The sequence below is a fragment of the Sebastes fasciatus genome, chromosome 1 (genome assembly GCF_043250625.1).
Source record: "Sebastes fasciatus isolate fSebFas1 chromosome 1, fSebFas1.pri, whole genome shotgun sequence".
Lineage (NCBI taxonomy): Eukaryota > Metazoa > Chordata > Actinopteri > Perciformes > Sebastidae > Sebastes > Sebastes fasciatus.
Genome location: NC_133795.1, coordinates 44,893,335 through 44,908,303, shown reverse-complemented (window position 1 = coordinate 44,908,303; position 14,969 = coordinate 44,893,335). Strand labels below are relative to the sequence as shown.

The 14,969-nt window shown below is 41.1% G+C and overlaps 2 protein-coding genes across 3 annotated transcripts in view; both read left to right on the top strand.

Annotated features, from left to right (window-relative positions):
* Positions 1-726, top strand: part of LOC141776075 (uncharacterized) — a 64,789-nt gene extending 64,063 nt beyond the window's left edge. Inside the window, exon 7 of one of the 2 annotated variants that reach the window (XM_074649706.1) lies at positions 506-726. In XM_074649706.1, coding sequence (XP_074505807.1) covers positions 506-520 — 15 coding nt within the window. In that variant the 3' untranslated portion in view covers positions 521-726. Of the gene's footprint in view, positions 1-473 lie in introns of both variants that reach the window. The other variant, XM_074649705.1, reaches the window with a different exon arrangement.
* Positions 727-1,030: 304 nt separating this feature from the next.
* Positions 1,031-13,552, top strand: LOC141771737 (uncharacterized). The gene is made up of 15 exons (XM_074642623.1): positions 1,031-1,646; positions 1,864-2,089; positions 5,706-5,809; positions 5,899-6,171; positions 6,323-6,416; positions 6,603-6,670; positions 6,818-6,883; positions 7,083-7,235; positions 7,341-7,406; positions 7,518-7,649; positions 7,806-7,868; positions 8,051-8,131; positions 8,246-8,335; positions 8,529-9,738; positions 13,515-13,552. Exons 1-15 carry the CDS (start codon positions 1,569-1,571, stop codon positions 13,550-13,552), a joined length of 2,742 nt encoding a protein of 913 aa, XP_074498724.1. The 5' UTR covers positions 1,031-1,568.
* Positions 13,553-14,969: the final 1,417 nt, after the last annotated feature.

Here is a 14,969-nt window from a genome sequence, read left to right as displayed (position 1 = left end):
AGGGACTCTCTGCTGAGTGATATGACACCTCCCAGAAGACTGTAGGAATAACCGTTCATGAGTTATGAAAGGGGGCGTGGCACAACACAGACTTTTTACAGAATCTTAAGCACTCAGATGGTCAGATAGGCTCAACTTTGGAATTGGTTAGTAACCCTGAAGTTTACAACTGTAGATTGCTGGTGGTTGTAGGATGTGTAATATATGAAAGTTAAACTAAATATAAATGTACTATAAGCTCCGTTATAGATAGTTATGGTAACTGATGAAAACTGATACAACAGCCAAAAATGATGCATCATCCAGAAAGAAATACAGTTGATTTCAGGATATAAAGATGCAAGTTAGCTATGCAATTACACTGCAGTGACACCAATGACATTATGATACAAAACAAACATGACAGATCAGATTATTTTTTTTAAATGAAATACATATTTATATAGACTTAATCAAATAGTTGTTCAAAACAGCAATATCAGTCATATCGACTGCAATCCACAAGGGGCGCTGCAGGTGACGTCAGTCAAGGTTGGGTGTGGCGAGTTGGTCCAGACAGATCATAGCAGATGACCAACAGAAGACAGAGCTTCACAGAATTCGTGAGTATATTGTTTTTATACTAGTTTATATTTTTATTATGTGTTTGTTGTTGTTGTTAAGAGATTATGGCTTTGTTTTCCCACTGTGTTACTGCCAGTTTCAGGAATGCATTTATTAGGGATGCACATACAGATAATGGTAGGATTAACTAGCTAGCTAGCTAGCTAGTGTTTTTTTTACATGCGGTCCTGCGAAAAACACACTAGCTAGCACGCTAGCACCAGCTTAAAAAAAGCAAATATACACAAACAGGCCTTCACAGTCAACAACACAGATGCTAATGTAGCACAGATGCTAACGTAGCACAGATGCTAACGTAGCACAGATGCTAACAACACACGAAGTACCGTGCTAGCTAACTAGTGGGTTTTTTACATAAGGTCCTGTGAAAAACACACTAGTTAGCTAGCTAGCAATTTTTTTCTATAGTGTTTTATAGCGTGTGTTTTTACACGCGGTCCTGTGTTTTATCCCACGGACCAGACTATATTTCACCGTGGGTCAGACATCTATTCATCTGCTATAATGCCATTATGACAAAGGATGACATTGCACTTTTAGGATTAGCTAGCTAAAGTGCAACCATCATTGTGGCATGTCTTGATAAACCACAGTGAAGGTGTCAATAAATAGAAAATAAATAAAGTCTATGACTCTAAATTAGAAAAGTTCTGATCTGTCAGGAATAGACGTGGTTTTAAATATTAATAACTATTACAGACTGTGTGGGCTATAACACACTAGAAGCCTGATTCTACTTTACAAGAATTCACTAGCTACATGTTTAAAATCAGGCAGGCAAACTCATTCAAATACACAATAATTAAGATCAGTGTATGATGGAATAGTAGCATTAGCCCAATTTGGAAAGTCTGTCTCCCTGCCCATAATTCCTGATGGCTGACCTGGCTGAAGGTTGTGTTTAGTTGATTGACTGTGTACTGTGTAATTTTGTTCTTCAGAAAATGGACAGCCCCACAAAATTCCCAACAATAAATGACCCAGAGGTGGAGGCCGTGAGGCAGGCCCTCCAACTTTTCACAGTAAGTATTACATGTAGTGGTATTTGTGTTGTTATTACTCGTCTTTTATACGTTTATGTCACATGTATAAGAATGTCACTATTTAATTTGTGGTAATTTTAACTAATGTAGGAGTGGTAATGATGATTTGTTCTGACCTTTTTAAGCAGGAAATTTGCATTTTAAGCCTAATAGTTGTTCATGTGATTGATATGTACATTTATTCTTTTGTTTACAGTACAAATGTGGAGATCCGGCGGTGACGCGCCAGGACCTCCGTAGGGAGAGCCTGCGCATCAATGCGCAGACCATGGAGGTCCTGGTGCGGAAAGTCCGTCGGTTGCGGTCGGCGGACCGCAAGGCGTCGCTGCTCCAGAGGGAGCTCAAGGCCACGAAGGCCAAACTGGCGAGCTCCCTCCTGGAGTCAGAGGTGGCGCAGGCCTCGGCCTGCTTCGAGCGCGACGGTAAGTAAATAGATGTTTAGTAAGTTGATGTTTAGTTTTAGTTTGCATGTTGTCAAAGATATAACTAACGTTATGGTTGTGTAATAATATTACAGTGTTAATCTGATTTGTTTTTGAGCTGCACCCCAGAAAAAGTGTCAATATATTTTGTGTTTGATTGTGTTATCAAATAATTTGAAAAAAAGGCAATGTCACATTTAATGTGTTTGTATTTTTGTCTACGTTTGTGCAGAAGTGGCAGATGCGTCTGTACAGATGGAGGAGGAGGAGGAAGAGGAGGAGGAGGAGGAGAAGGAGGAGGAAGAGGAGGAGGAGAAGGAGGGGGAGAAGAAGGAGAAGAAGGAGAATAAATTTTAAATTGTTTTTTTCGATATTTGTTAATAAATTTTTTATGTTGTTCATTTGTTTCATGTGTTTTTTTTGTTGTCTTCAAAGGCACAGTTTCTGAATGCAGGCTGGGTGTATTTCTCCATGGATTAAGCGTTTCCATACTTTATAATAAAAGGGAGGAGGAAGATACAGAGAGAAGTAATAGTTATTGAACATTATGTACATTATATATTGTAAATAACAGATGGATTTCTTCCCAAAGCTAGCATCATGCTGTATGTCCAGAAATCGTCTACCACACATTTGAGATGCTATTTCTCTACATCTTCAGAAATATCAGCAGATAGTGATTTTGGCTGCAAGAGTCAGACAGTTGCACAGTAAACAGCATACACGCAGACAAAAAGTATGATTTCATATCATGTATTGATGTTCTCCACCTAGAGTTAATACGACATGATCGCTGGCTTTGGTACACCAACGGTAATAAACTTATCTAATTTCAGTGATGATTTTATTGACAGTACTGTGACAGCCACAAAAAAATTATTTTATGAGTTAAATTTTACCTCTGGCAGGGTTCAGGCTGTTCATCTTAAATGATACTATACAACTTTATTGTCAGTTTAGACTGAAATGTATTTGCATCCTTAGGCAGCAAATTTTATGTGCTGTTGTGTTTTTTTAATGTCACTAGGTGGCAGTATGTAGCATTGATTACTCTGGAGACTGGACTTTTGAGGGTGTGGTTTCCTTTTGACTCATAAAACAAAGTGTTGCTGCAATAATGTGAACATTGTCAACAACTATAGGTGCGCTCTCTGTAGCTCCAAATACTAAGCTACAAACCGAGTAGACAGTAAAAACAGTGGGCACTCCTGGGAAGTCTATCTTGCCGACCGACACGCCCCCTTATTGGATATCAGTTACTGATTGGACGCTGCTGCCGATCAGACTGATCTGATAACTTTACCTCTCAGCATCACTGGAGTTTTATACCGGAGTGAAAACAGATCACAGATTAAAGGTTTTATAGTTTAGTTGTCTTCTGATTCACCATCTAGTTATAATCTGTGTTAACTGTAGCTCTGAGCAGCAGCAGAAGGGACCTGCAGTATCTCTCCTTCTCACACCGTCAGTGAAGCAGCCTGACACTAAGAGGGGTACGTAGGTTTAAGAGCTAGGTTTTGTTTATTTTAGTATTTTTGTCTGTAATCACTGCCTTTGAGTTATTTACGAGTTATTACATACATTCAAATGCAGTTAATCCTTTATAATTAAATCCATTAATAAATCACAGGATTCCATGTACTGAACCGCAACCGGAAATGACTTTTATTTTGACAACTTCCGCTTGCGGGCAGAATCCGGCTCTAGTATAAAAAGAGGCCGCGGAATTTGCTTCGTCCCATTTGCTCAGTGCAGAGACCAGAGACCAGAGAGAGAGAGACAGAGACAGAGACATACTTCCAGAAACAGCTATCTATCGAGACAGAGAGAGAACGAGAGACACAGAGAGAGACTGAGACTACACGAGTGTAAGACTGAAAGAGTGAACGAGTGAAAGACTGAACGAGTGAAAGTGAGAGACCGACTTTTGACCGACTTTTGACCGACTGACCCCTGAGCTAATTTAGCTCCTTTCCGACGTCTGTACTACGGTAAGTTATGATGCCGTGGCTAGCTTGTTAGCATGCTAACTTCTGTATTTCTGTAACAAAATGTGCATGTAAAGTTATGTAAAGTTGTATATGTATGTATGTATGTATGTATGTAAACAACTATTGCTTCGCACGTCTCGTCGTGCTGTTACTATAACGTTAGTTAGCTGTTAGCCAGGAGGCCTGTTTGCTAAACGGAGCTAAGAGCTAACTTAGCTAAACAAAGAACTCGGCTCCTGATTGGACGAGCGTTTTCACGCCGTTGGCTGCTGCTCTCAGCTTTCAAACCTGAACCTGTATGGAGACTTACAACAGAGTTTTTATTCAGAGTAATGCATTATTACAGTCAACATGTAGAGTTAAAGCGGTTAAAGTACTTCTTTCATAGTTTAGAGTTAAAAGAAAAGTTTTCTCAACTTAACCGACAGTTTTGCCTCGCTAGCTTAGCGTTAGCTTAGCGTTAGCTTAGCGCTTAGCAGCCACGGTTCTGCGTTTTTTCTACAGTGTTTGTGCTACGTTAGCATCTGTGCTACGTTAGCATCTGTGTTGTTAGCTGTGAAGGCCTGGTTGTGTATATTTGCTTTTTGTAAGCTGTTGCATTCAGAATGTGATGCTAAGCTACCGCTAGCTTAGCGTTAGCTTAGCAGACACGGCGCTGCCTGTGTTGTTAACTGAAGGCCTGGTTGTGTTGAAGGCCTGGTTGTGTATATTTGCTTTTTGTAAGCTGTTGCATTCAGAATGTGATGCTAAGCTACCGCTAGCTTAACGTTAGCTTAGCAGACACGACGCTGCCTGTGTTGTTAACTGAAGGCCTGGTTGTGTTGAAGGCCTGGTTGTGTATATTTGCTTTTTGTAAGCTGTTGCATTCAGAATGTGATGCTAAGCTACCGCTAGCTTAGCGTTAGCTTAGCAGACACGGCGCTGCCTGTGTTGTTAACTGAAGGCCTGGTTGTGTTGAAGGCCTGGTTGTGTATATTTGCTTTTTGTAAGCTGTTGCATTCAGAATGTGATGCTAAGCTACCGCTAGCTTAGCGTTAGCTTAGCAGACACGGCGCTGCCTGTGTTGTTAACTGAAGGCCTGGTTGTGTTGAAGGCCTGGTTGTGTATATTTGCTTTTTGTAAGCTGTTGCATTCAGAATGTGATGCTAAGCTACCGCTAGCTTAGCGTTAGCTTAGCAGACACGGCGCTGCCTGTGTTGTTAACTGAAGGCCTGGTTGTGTATATTTGCTTTTTTCAGCCTGCAATACGGTTTTCTTGGTTGATGCATCAAATTTGAGTATACTTGTGTTCAAAAATGATTTATTGCTTAGCTATAGTTGGTGTCTAAAGATATAATTGTAGGCTAAAAGTTTCTTGTAATGTCATTATTAATCAGTTGTGCCTACATACTTTTAGATGCCTCGCGGCAAGTCGTACCGGCGTTCTGAGGCTGCCAAGATGCGGATGGCCGAGCGACGCACTGTGGCTTTCCCACCTCAGGAGCCTGGCACCGCCAGTCCAGCACGTAAGTAGCCAAACATTTTTTCGTTAAATGTTTAAGGTGTCTATTGTCGTTGCATGATAATTTATGATTTTTAAAGGTCCATTAACTTTTATCTTGGTGTCTTTGTCTGTTTATAAATAGGCCGCGGTACAGGTTACCGTCACGCTGTGCTCAAGTGGCCAATTTCCCCCTTCACTGGGCGGAAGCACAAATTGGTCATTCCAGCCAAGTCTCCAGACAAGAAGGTAGAATTATTAATTTTGACTTTATGAACAAATGCTTTGATCTGAGGAATTTGATTTTCATTCTAAACAAATCCCTTCTGTTGTTCCAGTTTGTTCTGCTTGTTGGAGCATCCCATCTACGTGCCATCGTAGATGGGTTTGTGAAGATGCCGGAGGGAGGGCTCTCCTTCGGTGCCATGTCCACGCCCGGGGCCTGTGCGGCTGTGTTGAGGACCGAGGTGGTGCATACTGTTCTGCCTCGGACACCCGACGCAGTCTGTGTCATGGCTCCCAGCAACAACCTCACCTCGAGCCGGACTATCGAGGAGGCAGGGGCAGACTTTGGCAAGCTCCTGGCCACTGTCTCCGAGCGCTGTCCTAACGTAGGCTTATTTTTCATTGCATTTATTATTATTGTATCTGATACTAGGATTAATGTGGTTGTATGAGCTGTTGTAGAATAATGTTTATTTGTTTTAATGGGTTTGACATTTGGTCAAAAATAATAATAATGTAATGATTGCTTTGTACCAGGTTTTTGTTCTGGACTTCCCTCCACGTCTTAACGTCGAGGTGGCCCTGCAGGACTTCATGCGTCAGGAGTTTCGTCGCGTGGCGGCACGGATGGGTATGTTAATGAAAGATTTTAGTTTAAGTACAGTTACATGTGTAAGGGGTTATATCTTCTTAGAAAAACTGATTGAATACATATGATTTCCATAAAAGTCATTGTGGTTTTGTAATTTTCAAAAAACAGAGTTAAGATTTGTGTACGGATATTTCAATAATTCCTGATGTTTTCTTTTTTTTTTAGGCATGAAGTACTATTCCATGGTCGAGTACTTTCCGTTACACCGCCTTGACCTGTGGGCTGGAGATGGCGTAAGTAGAATATGTTGTTGTGACATGGCGAATGTAAAAGTTTTATGTACACTTCTTTGTAGTTGATATTACAAGTTCAGTTCATGGCAGATACATATTGAGAGCAAAATATCTGTTTTGTAAATTAATTAGCGCTTGTTTTTGTAGATTCACCTGAGTGATCGTGGTGGAATGGAGATCCTTGTGGATGTACTGTGGGGTGCTGCTTACAAGGTTAGCCTTTTTATAAATGCTCTCTATTTGCCTCTCCTTTTGTATATCTTGATAGTGTGCTTTTATTCTTGTCTATGTATCTTGTGTTATGTAGGTACAGTTTTATTGTATGTGTGTGTTTTCTTGTATATGTGAAGCACATTGTAAATGTTTTTAATACCTGCTACATAAATACAATTATTATTTTTGTTGTTATCAGCAACTGTGCTGCCCAGCACCAGCACCCGCACCACAGGTTTCTCCCAGACCATCGCCGCCAAGGTTCACTCCAACTGTCGTCGTGAAGGGGGAGGTCAAGGTTCCACGTCGACTGAACCCTTACGATTGGACACTTGTTGGACAGGGCGGGAAGGTATGTTGAGACTTTTTGAAAGGAGTGATATTTCCTAAAGAGTTTACCGTAGTAATGATCAAAGGGTACCTGTTTTAATACAATCTATGCTATTTGTCATTACAGAGGAGCCAACCTGGGCTTCTTGAGCCATCACATGGTGCACCCAGAAAGAGGATGGTCCAGCAGCAGGTTTGTTACATTTGTATTATGCTTTAACTTAAATGATTAGGATATGTTTGATTGTTGCTTTTTGACAAGACAAATTGTCTACAGTAGTCTTTCTGCATTTTTATTTCACAGGCAGTTCTGAGGGACTGTTTCATCCCGCTAACACCCGTCAGGTTTAGCAGTGCCATGTTGGATGCGATGGACAAACTTGTTCCATCGCATCTTCCCAGCCCTGTGGAGGGTACTGTTCCACAACCCAAAAAGGTAATTTGCATGCAAATTCTGTCAGTTGGTTGAGGCCTAATTATAAAGTGTTTCCTTGTTCCTAAATTAATAAGAGTCAAGACTGTTTATGTTGTGTAAATGGAGCTATACCCCAAATATGGCTTCATAAAGCTAATCTTGTTTTTCTTACATTAGAAACCGACTGTGGGACATCAGCAGAGGGCTGCTGCCTCCCAGAGAACCCTGGCAAAGCGTCAGGTTTGTGTTTTTTGCTATGCATATACAGTATGTGTTGTTTGGAATTGTTTCTTGTACAATTTGAGTCGCAGAACAGCGACAATGTTTTTGCATACGTTTGTAGTATATAGTAAACTGAAACAATGAATGGTACATGGTTATATTTTGTTTGTGAAGTTCATTGAATTTTTTTTTTTGCCTAGGTTGAGGCAGCAACGAGTTTTGTGGAGGTGCCTTCCAGGATCGCATCTACCAGTTCTCTCCAAGCGGTGGTTCCGGACGAGGTATATCACAAATGTTTTTGTTTTTAATGGTGCATTCAAAGCTATGTCATTGCCATTGTTAATGTAGTATAAATTCAATTCTTTAATTGTTTTTCTTTTGCTGTATTTTTCTAGGTGAAGGCAACACCCAGCGTGGAGGTGTCTGCAAGGCGATCCCCTGCCGTGCCTGTGCCTGAGCCTGAGCCTGAGCCTGAGCCTGAGGAGGTAGATGCTCTTTGTGTGAATAATAAATAATAATAATATAAAAAATGTCAATTTTTTTTAATTTTTGAATTTTTATTTTTTTAATGGTCCATGCAAAGCTATTTCTTTGTCATTGTTAATGTACTTTAAATTCTAATTTAAAACAACACTTCAATGTTATTTTGCTGAATATATCTTTTCCCATTTATTGTAGATGCCGGAGACGGGTGTTCGTATGCGGCGCACACCAAGATCCGTCAAAGGTAAGAGCGATGGTGTTGAAAACGCAAAAACAGATCATTATCGTTTTGTTAAAGGGTCTTTCCATCAAGGAGATGTTCGCTTTGGTAAAAATGCAGGAACGCAATGTGTAGCAATGTCTTTGGCGGCTATGATCATGCATGAAGGGAAAAATGTTGTGACATGGACTTCTCAACTGCTGGACAAAGTTGTTATTGCAGGGAACTATTTGTACTCTTTCCTTGACACACAAGACATGATATCTGACAAGTCAGAGAATGGATATCTCATGATAACTGACTTGCCAGAAAAATGCACATACAGAGGACGTCCATATGGCTTGCGATACAGTGAACCTATAGCTGGAGACTTGAATGTTCACGAAGGAAGTCTTCTCACCCAGGGATTTGCTTATAGCTTAAGTGATGGCCTGAAGAAAGTATTTGCATCACACGATCGCTGTTTCTTTACAGCACATGGGAAGACGTGTGCTATTTTTTGTCAAGATGGACAGTATATTGTTTTTGACTCGCATGCACGAAACACATTCGGCATGGCCACCGATTCTGGCAAAAGTAGTGTTTTCTACCGCCCCACAGTAGATGCTGTGTGTGCCCTTATCTACAGTTGGACTCCTTGCAAACAAGCAGTCACAGACATGAGGCCATTTGAAATTACAGGACTTGTTGTGAATCCAATGGTGGAGTTTGAATCTGATGCTGGTGTACTTGATGTCAGTGGTGACATGGTGGACAGGCAGCAATTGGCCTCATCTAGCAACACATTTACATTCAAGTTTGAATCTGATGCTGGTGTACTTGATTTCAGTGATGACATGGTGGACAGGCAGCAATTGGCCTCATCTAGCAACACATTTACATTCAAGTTTGAATCTGATGCTGGTGTAGTTGTCAGTGATGACATGGTGGACAGGCAGCAATTGGCCTCATCTAACAGCACATTTACATTCAAGTCTGAATCTGATGCTGGTGTAGTTGATGTCAGTGTTGATGTCAGTGATGATGATGATGTCTGTTGTGTTGACAGTTCTGTTATTGGATTCCCAATGACAGGCTTTCAATTTAATGTGTTATCCAAAGACGTTTCTCAGACATTGTGCAAACAGTTAAATGTTGCGTTTGAGAAACAAGGTGAAGTACCCTCTGGATCATACGGTGCTTTGGGTGAGCCATGCAGTACAGACAAAATTGTTGGTGATGGCAATTGTTTTTTTAGGGCTCTGTCACAAGCGGTGTGTGGCAACCAGAAACCCCATCGCAAGTTTAGGCTTGCAATCGTGAAGCACATGGTGCAAAACGAATTGTTGTTTGGTAGTTTGATAAGAAGGGACTACAGCTCGTTGACAGATTATATCAACAAGTCCAGAATGAATTTTGTTGGTAGCTGGGCAACTGAGGTGGAAATCCAGGCTGCAGCAAACCTTCTGGGTGTAGATATCTACACACACTCTAGTGGCAAGTGGTTGAAGTACAGATGTATGGGCAAGCAAGTTTCTGAGCAGGGAATTTATTTACTGCATCAGAATCAGAATCATTATGAATCAGTTGTGTGTGTAAAACAGCATTCCGGTTGCTATAATCTGTGTACGATTCGAGAACAGCTCAAACCAATGCAAACCAGGAGTGATAGAAGCAGTTGTGTTGAAATGATTGACCTCAGTGAAGGTTCAGTTGCTGATCAGGGCAGTGGAATGTCATCAAAACGGAAGCATGTTGCTGATTTAGATGAATGGGAGGACACATATGGAAGCAAAAGGAGACATTTGGACTCTTGTAGCAACATTGGCAGTATGTCTGATTTAGCGACCACAGACAGAAAGAGTTTTCATTCAGATAAAAAGCCATCTACTTATTACCAGAAATCTAAGTATATTATTACAAAGAAACGTTTAACTATAAAGGTGCAATATAAACGTGATGCATCTAACAAAGAGAAGCAACAAAAAGCATGTAAAAAAAGATATTATGATAATGACGCATACGGTTTGAAGTTAAGGGAAAGCAGTACACAGAAATATGCTGTAGATGAGGAGCATAAATTGGCTAAATGTAAAGCAAGCGTCCACAAATATGCTATTAATGAGAAGCACAGGTTGTCTACACGTAAAGCAAGCGTCCACAAATATGCTATTAATGAGAAGCACAGGTTGTCTACACGTAAAGCAAGCGTCCACAAATATGCTATTAATGAGAAGCACAGGTTGTCTACACGTAAAGCAAGCGTCCACAAATATGCTATTAATGAGAAGCACAGGTTGTCTACACGTAAAGCAAGCGTCCACAAATATGCTATTAATGAGAAGCACAGGTTGTCTGCTCGTAAAGCCAGCGTCCACAAATATGCTATTAATGAGAAGCACAGGTTGTCTGCTCGTAAAGCCAGCATCAACAAATATGCTGTGAATGAGGAGCACAGGTTGTCTCTTCGTAAAGCCAGCATTAATAAATATGCTGTAGATGAGCAACACAGATTGTCATTGAAAACAGCTAATAGGCGGAAATCGATTGAAATCAAAGAGAGAAAGAAAAGCTTTGATTTTGTGTTGCGAGAGTTTCAGGAGAAGGTAAGAAGTGGTCCGGACTATGTATGTTGCGTTTGTCATAGGTTGCTTTTCCAGCACCAAGTACGACTTTGTATCAAGGATAGTTACTTGCAGCAGAAGGAGAGTTCTTCGGTAGCCAAGAGGTGTATTACAGAAGATTATTTGCACAAGTGTACTAATTGTGAGGTACCTTGCAAGTGGTTAGAATCATCAAGAGGTCAGTTATGGATTTGTCATTGTTGCAATGTTAAGTTGCGTCGAGGTGCAATGCCAGCAGAGAGCATTGCTAATAACTTGCATTTGTATCCTATTCCTCCAGAGCTGAGTTGTCTTAATAGTTTAGAACAGCATTTGATTGCGTTACACATTCCTTTTATGAAGATGTTGGCCTTGCCTAAAGGTGCACAAAATGGCGTTCATGGACCAGTCACTTGTGTTCCATCCAATATTGTTAGCACAACGGATGTTTTACCAAGGACTGACGCAGATGTTTCTCTCTTGCGTGTGAAGTTGAAACGCAAATTGACATATAAAGGACACTACGAATATCAATATGTCAATATAGATCATGTTAGACAAGCTTTGCTGTACTTGCAGAAGACCAATCCATATTATGCAGATATAGCATTCAATAATGATTGGCTAAATGATTTTGAACAAGACAACGATGAAGCTGTGCATGTGGATGCTGAAGGGGAGGCAAGTGCTGAAGCAGACAATTTACATGATCGCCAATCACATGGCATGTTCATGGATACATGCCTTCAGCCAATAGACATAGGGCAGGAGATATTAGATCACTTTGACAACAATTTAAATGTTGCACCTGCTGAGGGTAACAACCCTGTTCAAGTCCTCCAAGATAAAACTAATGAGGCAAAAAGTTTCCCAACTTTATTCCCGTTGGGAAGTCCTACGTATCATGACTTCCGTAACAATAGATTGACTTTGTCACGCTATGTTAATAATCGCATCTTGAATGCCGACGGCAGGTTTGGTACAAATTTGGAATATATTTTCTACGCCCAATACATGAGTGAAGTGGATCAGGTTTCATCCAACATTTCAATAGCTTTACGCAAGGGGCATAGTTTGAATAGTACATCTAAAGTCTCAGCTGCCATGCTGAATAACAACCAGTCTTTGCAACAATTCTTTCAGAATGATGAGGGATATAGGTTTATGAAGCCAATTCGAGGCACCCCTGCTTTTTGGTCTGGGATCCAAAAGGATTTGTTTGCAATGGTAAGACAGATCGGTCTGCCTACTTTCTTCTGTTCTTTCTCATCAGCTGATATGAGATGGGGGAATTTGTTAAGTTGTATGTTGCATCAAGAGGGTAGAATTGAGAATCCTGCAGATTTAGACTGGGCAGCCAAATGTGATCTTTTGCGACGCAACCCTGTTACTGCTGCTCGCATGTTTGACTACAGATGGCATACCTTTTTGAAGGATGTCATATTTTCACCTAGTCAACCAATAGGGAAAGTGGTAGATTATTTCTATCGTGTTGAGTTTCAGCAGAGAGGGAGTCCTCACATTCATGCCATTTTCTGGATAGAAAACAGCCCTCAAGTTGATAGACAGAGTGATGAGGATGTAGTTACATTTGTTGACAAATATATCACATGTGAACTACCACATGATGATGAGGAACTTCTTGAAATAGTCTCAACTGTACAAATGCATAGCAGGAGACATTCAAAGACGTGCAGGAAGAAGAATACGGTATGCCGATTCAATTTCCCAAGACCACCTAGTGAGCGCACATTTATTCCCAGAGTCAGTGATGCAGATGTTGCAGGGAAAACTTGTGATTGTACAGACAATGCATGTTCTTGTTCTGTACAACATGAGAAATTGACCAAAGAGCAGGCTCGTAAACTAATGTCTTCAGTTAAATGTGCATTAACTGATGAAAAGTCTGCCTTTACTACAGTGTCACAGTTGTTTGACAGTCTAGGTATTGACCAGCAGAAGTTTGAATCGGCATATGAATGCATAGTTAAGAAATCTGAGGTTGTGTTGAAACGCGAAGTTACCGATGTGTGGGTAAATCCATACAACAGAGACCTGCTTAAGGCTTGGAATGCAAACATGGACATACAATATATTGTAGACGCATATGCTTGCATTGTGTACATTATTTCGTACATATCCAAAGCTGAACGTCAGATGGGCTTATTGTTAAGTAATGCTCAGAATGAGGTTAAGCAAGGTAATACAGATGCCAAAGCCACTTTGAAAAAGTTGGGCAGTGTGTATTTACACAACCGCGATGTGTGTGCACAAGAGGCAGTATACAGGGTGACAAATATGCATCTCAAGGAATGTTCTCGTAAGGTTATGTTTATACCTACGGGAGACAATTCTACGCGTTTGAGTTTGCCCCTGAAGGTACTTCAGCAGAAAGCACAGACAAAGGACCTCAGTGAGCAGGATATGTGGATGACGAGTCATGTTGATCGTTATAAAGCCAGGCCGGAGGAGAACGTCTTCAATGAGATGTGTTTAGCTACTTTTGTGTCAGAGTATCGGGTTTTAGCCAAGACGGAGAAGGCGACAGAAAAAATCCAGCTGGGGAAGGATTTAGGTTTTGTTAGGAAGAGGACGAAGACGCAGCCAGCAGTTGTGCGATATGCGCGCTTCAAACCAGACTCCGACTCTGAGAAATACTTCCAAAGCATTTTGCAACTTTTCCTACCTTATCGTTTGGATGTTGACTTGAAACCAACAGCCTATCAAACTTTTGAACAATATTATCACAATGGTCAGTGTACATTCAATGGCATTGTTGAAAATGTTAAGGCTGTAGTTGATGTCAACAGGCAAAAGTACGAAAAGGAAGGCGAAGACATTGCTCATGCTGAGAATGTATTCAATGGCACAGGTGGTCTTGAGGATGCGTGGTGTGAAATGTGCCCTGAGCAACAGCTAGAGCAGTTGGAATGTGCACAGGAAATTCGAGAGCAACCAGAAGTGGATAATGAACATGTTGATGTTATTCCAGACTTGGCCGTGAGTAGTGATAAGTTCAATCAGTATGAGGCACATGTTTGTGTTATGCCCAGATCTGATGCACTAAATCTACTCCGATCTCTCAATGACGAGCAACGGGATGTTTTTTATCAAGTCAGACAGTGGTGCCTTCAGAAAGTCGGTGGCCAGAAGCCAGAACCTTTCCGTGTATTTATTACAGGAGGTGCTGGGACAGGCAAGACGCATCTGATTAGGGCTATTCACTATGAAGCAACTAGGTTGCTGTCGCAAGTAGCGAGTGCACCGGACAGAGTCACTATGTTGTTGACTGCTCCAACTGGGATTGCTGCATATAATTTAGGAGCTGGCACAATCCACAGCACTTTCTCGATAGGAATAGATGTGAAGCTACCGTACACGCCTTTAGGGGAGGAAAAAGTCAATACCATACGTGCTTCTTTATCTGATTTGCAGATATTGGTAATTGACGAGATTTCCATGGTAGACCATAACTTGCTGGCTTATGTTCACGGTAGGCTTAGACAGATTAAGCAGACTGGTGACCATTCGCCTTTTGGTAAGGTATGCATCATAGCAGTAGGAGACTTCTTCCAACTGAGCCCGGTAAGGGGAAAGCCATTGTATTTGGAGAATACTCCCACTGATTTGTGGAATGGCAATTTTGCTGTCGTTGAGTTGACGACTATTGTTCGTCAGCAAAATTCTACTTTCGCAGAACTTCTCAACAGGTTGCGTACACATGCTAAGGGCACATTGCTTGAAGCTAGTGATGTTGACTTGCTGAGAAAATGTGAAACTGGGGTTGGCTCTTCTGCATTGCATATTTTCCCCACAAATGCACAAGTGGATGAG

What these genes read in the sequence shown, in the direction of transcription:
- LOC141771737 (XM_074642623.1), top strand. Translation starts at nt 1,569, where the DNA reads ATGGACAGCCCCACAAAATTCCCAACAATAAATGACCCAGAGGTGGAG. An exon ending in AGAGGATGGTCCAGCAGCAG is followed by an intron (nt 7,407 to 7,517) that starts GTTTGTTACATT and finishes TTTATTTCACAG; the next exon opens with GCAGTTCTGAGGGACTGTTT. An exon ending in CTGAGCCTGAGCCTGAGGAG is followed by an intron (nt 8,336 to 8,528) that starts GTAGATGCTCTT and finishes CATTTATTGTAG; the next exon opens with ATGCCGGAGACGGGTGTTCG.